The 13,969-nt window shown below is 41.6% G+C and overlaps 1 protein-coding gene across 1 annotated transcript in view; it reads right to left on the bottom strand.

The window, feature by feature from the left end:
• Window positions 1–13,969, bottom strand: part of LOC134633077 (protoheme IX farnesyltransferase, mitochondrial) — a 34,996-nt gene that overhangs the window by 2,786 nt on the left and 18,241 nt on the right. Inside the window, exons 5-6 of the mRNA XM_063481937.1 lie at window positions 4,150–4,220; window positions 748–980 (exon numbers count right to left, since the gene is read on the bottom strand). Coding sequence (XP_063338007.1) covers window positions 748–980; window positions 4,150–4,220 — 304 coding nt within the window. The remainder of the gene's footprint in view (window positions 1–747; window positions 981–4,149; window positions 4,221–13,969) is intronic.

The following is a 13,969-nucleotide window of genomic DNA, read 5'->3' as shown; positions in this document are numbered from 1 at the left end:
GGGTTTGTATCGCATCACAGTTTGGCACAAGTGAAAAGTGAACAGTGACGTTATGACAGTAATACTGAGGCGCAGTATGGGTTTCATTGTGCAGTAAGCCTGCAATTAATCTTTTAATAATCCATCGATTAATTATTTAGTTATATCAAATGTCCCATAATAGGGGGGGGTGCATTATACTTGAGATGTTTTCAAATGACTTGTTCCATCCTGTTCAACTGTCTAAAACCAGAACATATTTGATTTACAATGATATAAAACAGAGATCTGCAGTAAATCGAAATCACATTTGAAGAGCTGTGTGTGCAGCAGATATTTGGCATGTGTGTTTGATAAATCTATTCAAGCTGCAGGTTTTCCTACAACTAACTTCAAAATGTCTACACTAGTATCAAAAATACAGATGCAAACCTTTGACCCCGACTAAGTGATGGGATCAGAAGACTCGCTTATGCTGTTAGAGCATGTCGGACGACAAATCAATACGTGATGAAATATCTGCAGAGAGGAGTGGTCTCTACTAGGCTTGCAAAGTGTCCCTTCATTCGGGGACACAACAGTGTAATTTTGAATATTACAACTATGTGAATCATATTCTCTGGGCTTCAGAGTCTCCAGATTTCACCCCAACTGAACACCTATGGGAAAGGTTGGAATTACAGAACCTTAAAAAAATGATAATATGGGTGTTATTTAAGAAGGGTAAATATGTAAGAAGTTCAGAACAGTACAATGCTACATTCATACCTGGCTCCAGACAACCTGTGGCCGCAGTCCAGCCCATCACAGGAGGTATCGCCCCCACAACTGCTCCCACCCACGTGTTGGTGATGCTGAGTCTCTTGAGCGGTGTGTAGCAACAGGTGTAGAGAAAGATGTTGAGGGCGCCCAGGAAGCCTGTCAAGGGGTTTACTGCCAGTGTGAGCAGAGCGACTCCTGGCACTCCACAGGCCAGAGCAAAGGACACTGCGTGGAGGGGGCTGATATAAGGAAGGGAGACAAACAGAGAGGGAGTCAGCTATATCGACTAGACAAAGAAAGACTACACCAGGTTTTTTTTCAAGCTCAGGTGAAAGCATGGGAACAGTGTGCTGATAATGTTTCCCATGTCTTTCTAACAGACACCAGATAAGACAATAATAGCTTCAAATGTTCAGTACAAACACACGCAGACCCGTGGGGGCCAGCAGTCAGCAGCCGAGCATGGCTGAGTCTCAAAACGGGAGGCGTGGAGGACACTCATCTGATAAGAGTTTGTCAGGGATAAAAGTAGCGCCGCAAGATGAAGAGCATGTGCACGCACCAGAGATCAAAACTAGCTGAAGGAAACCACTGTGGCTCAGGCTTTTAGCTGGATGAAGGCTTCCTCCTCCTCTTCCTCCACCCCTCATCTTTAACTGAAAGCAGCGATGGCAACGTCTGGTTCAAATTCACCAGTAAATGCTTCATGAATTAAAGAGGGAGGAGATTAAAATCTTGACCAAACGCAGGCCTTTTTTCTTCAGAAAGCAAACGGGGCTTTTATTTTGGTGGTGTGGCCATACAGGAGGATTGGAGCATTAATGTGATTAGTGGTGTTATGTCTTTTTTATGTGGGCTGAGATGGGGCCGTGCAGGCTGGCTTTGGGCAGCTGACAGCCTGGCTCTGGGCTGGCTCAGTGGGGGTCAGGGAAGGGAGTGCGTCACATGGCCTGAGGTGGGTTTAGTGTCCTGTGCTTACAGCTCGACACAGCCGCAGTCATAACGTCAGGCTCTTAATGTCAATACAGAAAGCCCAACAGGTTTCCTTTTGGTTAGACCACAATCAAGGTCATGGATCCAAATGTAAAACACCCATAAGGTTGAAGAAACAAGATGAATCTACTTAAAGCCCTGTAATCTGTGAAGCACTCAAACGGTCAGAGAGCGCAAAGTAAACTGTGGAAAGCAAACCTTCTGTATTCAAGCCTGACCAGAAATAAAGCGGCTTGAGGGACTGGTGTAAAACTGGAAACTGAATACAGATTTATGGAACCTTCTAAGACTCAACACCACTCACATATTACTAAAAATATTTCAAGATTTCTTTTTAGCAAATACTGAATACATAAAAAAAAACAGCCTACTGATCCACTGACATGAAATCTGCCACAAAAATCTCAAGAAAACATTCAAAAGCTGTTTTTCTTACTCATTTTGTTGAAATTTACACATAAAAATTGAATATTTAGTTGAAAAAGCACTGAGGGTGACCATGCTTCAGTTACCTTGCTATTACTAGCATTTAAATAAATGTAATACTCTTCCTGCTAAGTGATATAAAAGTTCTGTAAATATGATTAAATTACTTAGTTTAGTTCACGTTACTAAAATAGTTGTTTGAAAAAAATCTGTTGGTAAAACTGAGATGCATTGATGGCTTTATAAAAGCTAGTAATTAGTCTCAGATCCATTAAAACTTTGAACTTTGAAACTTTGAAATCCCACTCTGACTTAAGTATGTGCTGATTTCCACACTGTAACCATCTCTGGCTGTAACAGTTGCAATTTGAATTGCTCTCCTTAGAGAGACTCAAAATGATCTACTGCCTCACCACATCTGGAAGCCTCAAATTTGACAAGACCACAACTAAGAAAGGGTGACTGTCATTCACATTTCCCAAAAGAAAAAAAAAAGGTGGGAAAGATGATATACTAGTATTGTCCTGATGTAACACAACAAACTCCATCCAATACTGACATCACACTAGGCGGAGCAGGTTTTGCAGTAAGGACAAACAAAGCTGGGTAACACAATTTAACTCATACAAAGCGCTGTCCTAAAGGCAACACAGAGATGTGTAAAATGTGGCTTCCTGATGGCTTGTTTGACAGGACAGTCCGGCCTGCCATCTGCTCTCTGTCTCCACACGAGATTGTATGTGTGAATGAGGAGAAGGGAGACGTGCTAGAAACAATGAGCAAGAGATGCAGCTATTTTGTGAATCTCGGAGACAGACGTACACCTCCTCTTGTCAAACGAAGGCTAAAAGCCAGAGAAGAGAGGCTGTGTTTAGACAGAGGGAGAGCACTTCCAATAACCACCTCAGCAGCATGAGTACACTTTTAAACAGCATGTCAATGGAGAATTCTTTAAACTGGGATGAGATAGCTGTAGTGTGGGTGAAGAACCAGTCATGGTACTAACAGAATCTTTAGTTAAACAAAAAAAAAAGGTCGTGTGGACATTCAGTCTATATTTAGAGAGCTGCACATCAACAGGTTGATTTGTTTCTTGGGGAGCTGTTCATCCTGTAAGAATGAACGGCAAATGAGGCAATTTCCTGGCAATGATAATGGTTGAAGAAGACCTGTAGTCGGTTTGGGTTTATGCATCAGTGAAAATCCATGTGTTTGCCTGCTGCTTAAAGGTGCTAGTCTTTCAAAAGGGGCAAGCAGAGACCAGCATATCCAGTCACTGAGTAAGATTTGTAGGAGCGTGGCAATCCACATAGTTCACTGAGCACCAAAACAGAGGTTATCTGATATCTAAAGAGCAGAGGTAGCACAGTGAGGGTGGTCAGGTAACCTACACCTCATCTCAACCTCATCACCCTCCTTTCCAACCTGCTGACAAGTTCAAATTACACCTGACAGGTGGAGAGCAGAGGCGCATCAGTGCTGGCATGCATTTCTGTTCCTGGCAGCTACGGCCTCTCTACATAACAGCTATTGCTCTGGTTCAACACCACAATAACTCAAAAAGGAAAGCTGGAACTGAAAGGTGTAAATTAATATGTGCTACTGTTTTATTTAAGCAGTAATCATCATATCGCCTGCAAGTGCGCAGAGGCTCTGACATCACAAGCTGCTAGATCATGTTTCACCCCAGGAAAAGTATCCAGCTAAGGCACAAGGTAAGGATCAGGTCAGTGAGCAAGAAAACAGTAACACACTTTGTCATTCACCCAGTGAGATGTACAAGAGTTAGTCAGGGTGGCTGAGCAGCTGTCACACAGTGTCGCTGCACTAAACTCAACCCAAACTCGTGGTGAGCTGGTGCACTTCACTCCTCATGTGCATTCTCTGGCAATTTGTTTTACAGTCTTTCTAAAGGGATAAAACGTACCGATGGTAGTTCTATACCAAATCAATCATACAGTGTTTAATATGCAGGAAGGAAAATATTACCTGATCTGTCCTCTGACGAGCGGACGGTTCTTCGTTCTGTTCATGTTGGAGTCAAAGGGCACCTCGAAGTACTGTGGAGACAGAAGAACAAGTGGGTTAGTGCAGGAAAGTGACAGTCAAGTTCCAGATACAAGACACCAGACACCAGCTGTCCTGTGAGACATTATATTCTGTACGGCATGCAGCGGAGAATATTTATCAGTCTATGAAATTAGAACTTTTGCAAAATGTTTAAGGTAAATTCTTGCACACTTTCTACACTGCAATTCAAAAGATGCAGCTTGTCAAACTAAAATGAGTTTTCAATATATTGTTGAGATGCAAAGGTTGGGCTGAGACCCAGACAAACATGTTTTTATTTGTTTTTTAATTCAAACATTGTGCAGATGCAAAAAGGAGAGAAAAAAAGCCTAAACCCCATACTGGTTAAGCTTTCACAGAAATGTACATAATATAGTGTGCCTCATAGAGCAAACATGGGAGACTTTCACTATTACTGCTAATGTGAGCCTTTCTACTGCAGCATAGGAACAGAACCGATGTGATGGGACCCGCTTTATGTACGGTCACAGCAACTCTCTGAATCGAAAGCTCACACTGCATTTTAAGAGTAAATGGACTGGAGGTGGAAGGTGGAGGCAGTGAGCTAGCTGTTGGGTGGGAGGTGGTAGTGGTGGGAGTGTTCTGGGATACAACTATGTGAAAAACTACTTATACTCCTGTTTTATGATCTGCTCTGGAGGAGTAAGCTTCAAAGTGCTCCCATGAGATTGGCAATGTGTGACTAAAACGCAAACATATGGGGTGCTTAAATGCAGGAACTGGCTAATCTGTGTGCGCACGTATCTGTGTGCAAGTGAGAAAATGAACATACGTGTGTGTTTCTTGTCTGATAAAGCCTCTGACTAACGAAAAAAGCAGATAAAGCATGTAAACTATGGAATATCGAGGTCCATCTCTCCTGATATATGCTTCACATAAAATATCTAATAAACAGATAATCCACTTTTCTCGTCTTAAACCCCAGTTACCAAATTTACTGCAGTCATTAAAATCATATCATAAAAAAAATTGGAGGAATGTGCCACCCTTGGTATCATATAGATTTTCTTTTCTAAAATCATTAGGGAGTGGGCCACACCATCAATCTCTGATATAGAAGATCTCTCATAATAGACGACTGTAATTTGGAGTAAAAAGCACTGATGGAAAGATCAAACATCTTTGATAACAATGTGGTCCCCTTACATCAGTTTGCACTATGTTTGGTGTTGGGAGGCACACTAAGCCATTCAGATGAGGGCTGCGAATACTACACACATTTTAAATAGTACAATATAATACAAGTATTTCATTTCGCCTGTTGTCACATGATACAGCTATCCTTTAGTCACAATTTTACATCCCATTTCAAGATAAAAGAACAAAACTGGAACTGAGGGTAAAGTTTAGTTCCTTATTTGGATGCAGTTACTGCTAAATTGCAATGCAATAAAACTGTCCAATAAAAATGTTTAACAGTCAAGAACAAGTTTCTTACACTTGGATTAGGCCTAGTCTGAAACTTAAAAAAAGGGACTTGGACTAGGCTTAATCCATGTCTGGGAAACTGAGCCTATAATTAATAATAATCCATCTTCATGCACTCAAAAGAAAACTTCTGTCTTCTGTTTTCCATCTTTGGTTCAGCTTTACTGGTCTGCTTGGTTTTGGACTGTACTAGGCTAAGGCACAGCTGCGTATGCCGCTGTAGGACCCGAAGGCCCAGGCCAAGGTGTTAATTCTATTTCCTGGGTCAGGAAATGCGTCAGGAGGTCAGGGGCCGCATGAGAGAGAAATGCACTTTGCGGCCAGGCTAGAACATAACAGGACTGAAGCTGGCCTCAGGCAGGCCCAGGGCCAAGCTCACTGCAACACTGCTCACATAAAAAGGACCCACTTAGTTTCCAATAACATCATCCCACATGGTTTAAAAAAAGAAAAAAAGCCCAAATTCTGTGCGCAACAGGACTGTGTCTTTTGTTCAGCCACAGGCGTAACAACACACCTGTACTGTGCATATGAAGTGAAGTAAATTATCTCTCTCCCGTTGCTTGGATCATGCTGTCGTGTGCATTTGCAGAGACTGATATGTAAATGTCACTCGGCCGATCCTGCTCCGTGAGCCGTGTTGTCATTTCACAGTTTGTCCAGTCCTGCTCGTGTTCCTCCCTCTCTGCCTTTTAAGTCGAATTGCCTCATCTGGTTCGCATTAGCGGCCTTCACAACCCATGTCATTATTTCCGCCCAACATCGCCATGTGTTACAGTGGTGGCATTAAAATAACTGGGCCAGTTGTGTTTTGTGTGTGTGCGCGTGTGCTGCTACAGGTAGGTCCAGAGTTTGTAATGATTTGTAATTGTTGACAGGTCTTCGACTACACCGAGACCTTGATTGTGTAATTAACTGACTGTGGATGACGGTTATAGCATTTAGAAACCATTTCAAACTCCACTTTAAGACCAGAGTAGGGTTTATATTTAAAAATAAAAACGTGTTTAGTGGTGAGATATATAAAAATACCCCGCTTTGAATAAAAATTTATGCCCCCCAGATTTAAAAAAAAAAGTAAAAAGAAGAGAGTGTTGATTGTTGTGACAAGGTTTGGAAAGGACTTTGATAGCCTCTTTTTATTTTTGGTATGAGCAATATGCTAATGCATAAAGTACATTTTGAGTTGTGATGCATGTGGACAATGCCTCAGAAGAAGATATAAACAGATCTTTGAGTTTTGGGGGGATTTTTTTGTTTGTTTTTAACCTCATGCAGCTCTGCTCACATCACTCATTGATACACTATGACGTCTAATTGAAATGGATGGTTTCTGTTTATTTTAAGAGCGCCACTGTTCACTCATCATTCATTTCCTGACAATGCTGAACAGTGTAGGAAAATAGGCCATTTATAATAATCTGCGTAGCTGCAACAAATAAACTGCATCTTTAGCTCCAGCTAAAGAAATGACTAAACTGACAACATTTCCAACCCTATGGATCAGCTTAGGGATATACAATAAAAGACTGGTGTAGGACCGGAAGCTATGGACATGAGTGCTGCTTTCAATTATGAACGCACACGCACACACAAAACCCCTAACTGTAGGGACAATTATCTGCCAGACGATGAGGATGGAGAGCAGGAGAGACCAAAGAGAAAAAAGGCAAAGGAGAGGGGGTGTTCAGCTGCCAGATCCTTTGAGCTATCAAAGACAGAACGTGATCCACCGCCAACCACCAGGGCTCAATTGATAACAGGCTTGGGGGAGGCATTTCCTATTCTTGTGCAGAAGTGTATCTGTTTGATGACTGTAATTTAAACACTCAGGCAGCATAATTTAAGGCCATAGTTTAACAAAACATTCAAAAAAAAAATCCTTTCATGAAGTTGGCCTGTAAAACAATTAATTAAGAAGAATGAACAACAGAGGACAAATTTAGATGTTAACTGACCGCTTACACATCTCTGATCTGAAAGCAAAAACAACAATAGGAAGTGCAGCGATGGTTAAGAGAGGAGTGCTACAGTAAGTACACTCTGTTTACTCAGGAGGCAAAAGTGTGCCTAAACACAGACACAGGGGGAAAAGACACAACTAAGCAGCTGTATGGCTTTGGCTCACAGAAACATCAGCTGGCCATCAACAGCGTCTCCCTCTCTTGTTCTGGCGAAAAAAAACCCAGGTGCACGGGTAAGCCCAACAATCGCAAGTCATCACTTGTCAAGACTGTCACCTGTTTGCGCACTGCAGTTGAATAGCAGAGTCAAACATCCACAGGGGTGGGTGGTGCTCCGCTGCATGCGAGCCAAGTCTACTTAAAAAAAAAAAAGAAAAGCATCAGAGCTTTTAAAAGCCCTTTCAGCACCAACTGTGAACTGTCTCTGATCAGCCACTTGACAAACAAGCAGCCGAAGATTTACATAGATTAAGCTTTCCTCAGAAGTCAATTCAATGTTTCTGGCAGACATTCGCGATGTTTGGAAGTCAAATGAAAGAAAAGAAAAAGAACAAAACAGAAAGGGCATTCGACCTGACTAGTCACAACACTAAACAATGGTATGGAAGATCAAGGTTATTTCAAGGGGTTTCCACCTCCAGCGAATGAGCTGTGCTGTCACAAAAAATGCAACTGATCTCTTCAGAGGCAAATAAAGTGGCTTGGAACTATTTGAGTAATGCTCTAATTTTACACTGCTTCCCTGAAAAACCTGTTATACACTGCCAAAGTGCTTATTAGTACTGCAAAGATGAACCCTTTGTGAATGTCTGTGAGGACAGCAAAGCCTTGATACAGATGGGTTGTTGGTGGTTTATAACTAGTTGGAAAAAAAAGGTAAATGAAATGATTCTTATATATAGCACTTTTCTACTCTACTTGAGCACTCCAGGTGCTTTATACAACATGCCATTCACCATTCACACAAGCACTTCAATCTAAGCGTTTTCTTTCCAACATTCACACACATTCATACTTGGAGTTCAGTGTCTTGCCCAAGGATACTTTATGCATGCAGACTGTATCAGCCAAGGATCAAACCACCAACCTTCCGATTAGTAGATAACCTGCTCTACTTCCTGAGCCACAGCCCGAGGTGGCAAAGGAGACACACCAGAAGAGACAACTGTCCTAATATGAATTCAGCTACACACGTTCAGCTAGAGAAAAGATTCGTTTCCAGAAAATGTAAATGCAAGATTTTCTTTAATGCTACCCCCCCCCCCCCCGAAAAAAAAAACTGCTTGAGAAGCGCAGCACTTTTAATGTTTGCGTCACCTTAGGGCATCTCCCTTACTCCATTTCTGTATATAGCAGTATTTAGATCAGACTATCTGCAGTGAAAGGGAAAGATAAAAATGTCTTCCGGAGTCTGGAATGCTGCATATGAACAGCTGGCAGATGTGTCTGAGGCTCTTCATGTGATCAATGGCGCTAGACGAGCTTGTCCGATTAAAAATAAAAAGCCCTGATTGCTTTCCCTTGTTACACGTATGTGTTCAGAATTAGACTATTAGCTTTAGCCTTCTAAAAGCATGCAACTACCCCAAATGAAACATCCCATAATTCTTAGCCTTCTGAAATCCAGCCGCACTCAGTGCTGCTGTATGCCGTAATCTCTTCCCACGCACCACTTTACAGACTGCAGTACTCTGTCTGGCCAAAGTGTGGATCACGTCTCCCTTTCAGCTGTGTGCTGAACCCACACCTCTTCCAGCTCTCTTTATAGTGGTCTGTGTGGAGCTGTTGGCAGCGGTTCAGCTGGCACAGCATCCCTCTTGATTAATGGGCCGAGTGTGGGACAGTGAAGCGCTAAACTGTCCCCATGTTAATCAGCCAATTAATGCCGAGCAGAGCTGCATTACCTCTGCCCTGCCGATAATCAGTCCCGTTGCCTGTGAAGATATGGGCAGGATCTGGGAAATCTTACTGCAGGGCAGAGGCATGCTGTACTCAGTGCCTGGAGCATGAAGAAGGATGGAGTGTTGCAACTTTAACAAAAAAAAAAAAAGGAAAGAAAATGCAGGGGTTTTTTTTTAATACATGTTTTTCTTCTAATTCATTTGATCAAAGGAGGCTTTGACAGCTGCTGCTTTGCCTCCAGAAGGAAAGTTTTTGCTGCACAACTAAAGATGAATGAGTGTTATCCATTTCTGTTGTGCGCAGGAGACCGGTTTAAGCTGCTAGGACCCAGCCTTTTGGGAATATGGGTTTAGAAGTGATGGCATAGTTCATCTTACTTTCCCTGCATGTCATAAACTATCAATATTTTCATCTTTTACACTGTATTATGACTAGGCCACAGTGCCTCCTAGTGTGAAGGAGGGTTCAGATTACAAGACTGACTCTTGCTGGGAGAAGGTGAAGAGGAGAAAATCTTTGGGATTAAAGCATCCACTCTCACAAACAGATTTCAGAAAGAGTGCATAGCACCCAAGATCAGTAAACTTGCAATTCTAGTGATACGTTCAGATCATTAAAATATCATACAATATAAAATCTTTATACTTGGACTTACAGCTCTATCCTTTGATGAATTTCCCAGTAGTTTTCCAAGTAGAAAAGTAGAAAGGGGTTGGTATAATTTCTCACAGAACTAGATATTTACCACGCTGGGTGAGACCCTTACTTTCACTCTACAGTACACATAACTATGCAAACAAGAGGAATTCCTTTGGAAAGCTGGCCAGCCATATCTCTAGTCTCAGCCTGATAAGTTAACATTCTTACTAATGAGGGTATTTCAGTCCAGTTTCTGATTACCATTAACTTTGGGCACACTTGACTGCTTTCTATTCAGTCTCACAAAGTGTGGGAAAATAAAATAGTGAAAGCTGAATTCATAGAACTGGGCTGTGTGTGTGTGTGTGTGTGTGTGTGTGTGTGTGTGGTCACTTGTTTAAAAAGAAATAAACAGTCCTTTCCGCCATCAGTGTGCATTTGGAAGTAACTGTGAGGGTGTGACTGACATGACATGCAGTTTGAAAGCCTCTCAACAGTTCGGGTGCAGTTGAAAAAGAGACATGTGCATGACCATGTGTATGTTTGAGAGAATGTGAGTGTTTAGATTTTTCGTCCGCAGCTGTGTCTGACCACAGGAAGACTGGAATGAGTGTGAATGGGTGTTCGTGTGTGTGGCTGCTTCAATAAGGCTCTGATATGGCTCGATCTGGAAGAAATGCATGCTGGGAACATAGACGTGATAGGGAACGGACACATATGAAAGCCCTCGCTCTTCTCTAAAATATGACAGGAACCATCACCATCCTCTGGTAGATTTGTATTTGTGGCAGTGACCTGTGGTAAAATCCATTCTTCATCTCTAGACAGGTTCATTCAACAAGCCTTTCAAATCAAAATGAGGACGAGAAGAAGACAAGGCAGGGTATAGACCTTTATTTACAGCCGTACTTCCCTACTCACCCATAGCATTCCCTTTAAGGACATGAAATTTCAGTTTAGGTGGAAGATGATACAGGTTTTAAAGAAAAACTGAAAACTGGTCACATTTGTGAAGAAAAGGCAGGATGTATATATTTTTTAGTCTTTTATACATTTCTTTTTATCTTTGCTGGAAAAGAACTTTGGAAAGAGGACAAGAAAGGTGAGAGGAAGAGCAGGGGAAAGACAGGGCCAGGCTGGAACCCGGGCCTCTACATTCACCTTACAGTGTATAGGTTGACAGCTATACCTAGTTAGCCATACCAGCGTCAATATGTTTAGCATAACCCAACTGCTACATACATGCTTATAAACCACAAAAAGTTGTGGTTTTCAGTCTTAGATAACACCTGGCATGCTCCCCCCCTTCTTTTCAGTTTGACATTTCTAAAGCGACAGGAAACACAATAGGAAAAAGCTGAACTATGTGTATTTGGAGGCAGAACATATGCAGATACACGCAATGCAAGGGATCTGACAGTAAACAGTGGCAAGAAGCAGCGGCACTAAATTATTTATCCGTGAGTGACAATCTTGTTTGCTGGAGCAAATAGGAGGAAAGCGTGTAAACAGGGTAACAAAGTTCCTGTCAGAGTCTGTCCTCCTCCACTACCAGAGCTTTACCCCCGAGACCCATCCCTTCTCACTGTGTCTCTGTATCTGTGCCTCCTCATCTCCCTCACTATCCTCTCAAGTGGAAAAGCAACCAGTTAGCATCTTGATGGGTTAGAAGTGAGCTGTCAACTATCTGTCCTGTGAAAGCAACAAATATTCTTCCTGTCAGGATGTGGCAAAACACAACTTGTAGAGTGTATGAGCCCTAGCACAGGTTCTCAAGGAGAAGTTAAAATCATGACTGCAAAAATGTGTCTAATTGTCTAACTGTCATCGAATTATAAGAAAATGTCAATTTACAGGCTTTAATTTTTACTAGGAAAAGGGGTTTAACATGTCAACTGGTACACAATATAAAGAACCCTAGAATGAATGCTACATAAACACTTGGCTGCAACAACGCCAAAGCTGGCTAACCAAAGAGACAGCATATCTGCTCACCAGCATTCAATTTTAGTCTTTTAAACACATTTAAATGCTGTTTTTCCCCCCAAAATCTCTGTCAGTATGTCCACGTGAGACAGCCAGTCACTAGTTAGGTGTCATACAGTAAAAGCCAGATATGAAACTACTGTGCCTGACTCAATAATTGATTTGAATTTGAAAAAAACACAATAGCATTAAAGGGCACAGAGTATGGATAATAAATTAAGCTGTGTTCAACATAAACACCTTTTTTTCCAACTCTGCTCCAAGCTATCTCAATGATCATGTAGTTCATCTACAGACTAACTTAGTTAAGCTGCTTGTTAAATTAGTTCTGCAATCATTGTGTGAAACAACTGAGGAATGAATGGGATCAGCTAAAACGCTTGCTAATCTTCTCAATTAAACCATGGGTGTTATATTGAAGTATTTTAGTGATACTTTAATGTAAAAACACTGTCTCTCAAAATTACTTGCTATTCAAGGTTAGCTTACTTCAAAGGTGAACTGATAAATGGAAACTCCATCACTATCTGAGAAGGGCCAGTAGATGGCCAATCAATTTGCCAACTATTCCTTTTTTTTTTTTTACTAGCCCTGGGCCACTAAACCATTGGTTAAGTTAAAAACTGTAAGTCAATACCTATCATTAAAACCATAATGTTGAATAATAGTATTAATAAAATCCCAATGACACATTTAAAAAAGTGCCATTATGATTGTATGCTGGTAAAAATCAGACCCATATTTCCCCTACTCACCCTGTCTCATGGTAAGCAATTATTACCGGGTATCATTAGTACCAATTCCAGCCTATAGATAATAAATGTTTAATTCACCGGATCTGATACATTTTGCATGTAATGCACACACACATATAGGGTATAACCACCTAAGGGTACTTTTTTAGATGTCTATCATTCTGAAACTCATTACAGTTGAGTGGGTGTAAAATGAATGGGAACACAGCAGCTGCTACGTCCTTCTGCTTGAATGAGTCGCTACAAGGTTATATTAATGGTGCAGCCTTTACAGTTAAAAGCCCTTTTTTATGCATTCACATTTTTTGCTTTGGAAGCATGTAGGCACGCATAATCACACACAGATAGACTCTTTGCTGAATTAAATCTGAACGATCACATGAGCTCTCTTATAACACAAACCGCCATGAGCATTCATTTAGGGGAACGTCTATGACAACAAAGCCTTAATTACAGAAGCCCCTTCAAAGCAGAGTTATGTTATGGGGGCTACATTGAGCGATTACACCAGTTTTGTTTGTGGGATGAAAAAGTGATGCTTACGGTCGAGACTAGAAAGAGAGAAAATGGTTATTGCGATGTACAGCAACGAGCAATCAAGTGATATTATAGTGTAGAGACGAAAAAAAAGCAAGTTTGATTTCACCATCCCTTTGTGATTCCCAGGTGAGGGGAAAACAAAAAGTGTTGCCTCATATAAGGTGTTGAAAGAAATGAATGGAGACGTCAAAGCCTGAGCAAATATGTACGTACACACCCAGGGACGCACACTTTGAACTGTATTGTAAGCAGTAATCAGCAGTTACTACATGACAGTCTGCTAGGCTGCCGTGTCATCAAATGCCCAAAGATCCTTTTAACTATCACACACCCAACACAGAATAATAGCTTCCTCGGGTGAGAGGAATGACGGGTGGAGGATAAGGAGGTGAACTGACGCGTCTCTAAAATGTCATATCCGAGCACAAGCATGACAGACTTAGTCTTGTGTCTGCCCTTGCAGTGCTACCACCCACATAAATCGTAGCATTTGCTGCGTGGCAC

This window comes from Pelmatolapia mariae, linkage group LG8 (assembly GCF_036321145.2).
Source record: "Pelmatolapia mariae isolate MD_Pm_ZW linkage group LG8, Pm_UMD_F_2, whole genome shotgun sequence".
Lineage (NCBI taxonomy): Eukaryota > Metazoa > Chordata > Actinopteri > Cichliformes > Cichlidae > Pelmatolapia > Pelmatolapia mariae.
The sequence above is the reverse complement of the archived record's forward strand: the minus strand, read 5'-3'. Positions and strand labels throughout refer to the sequence as shown.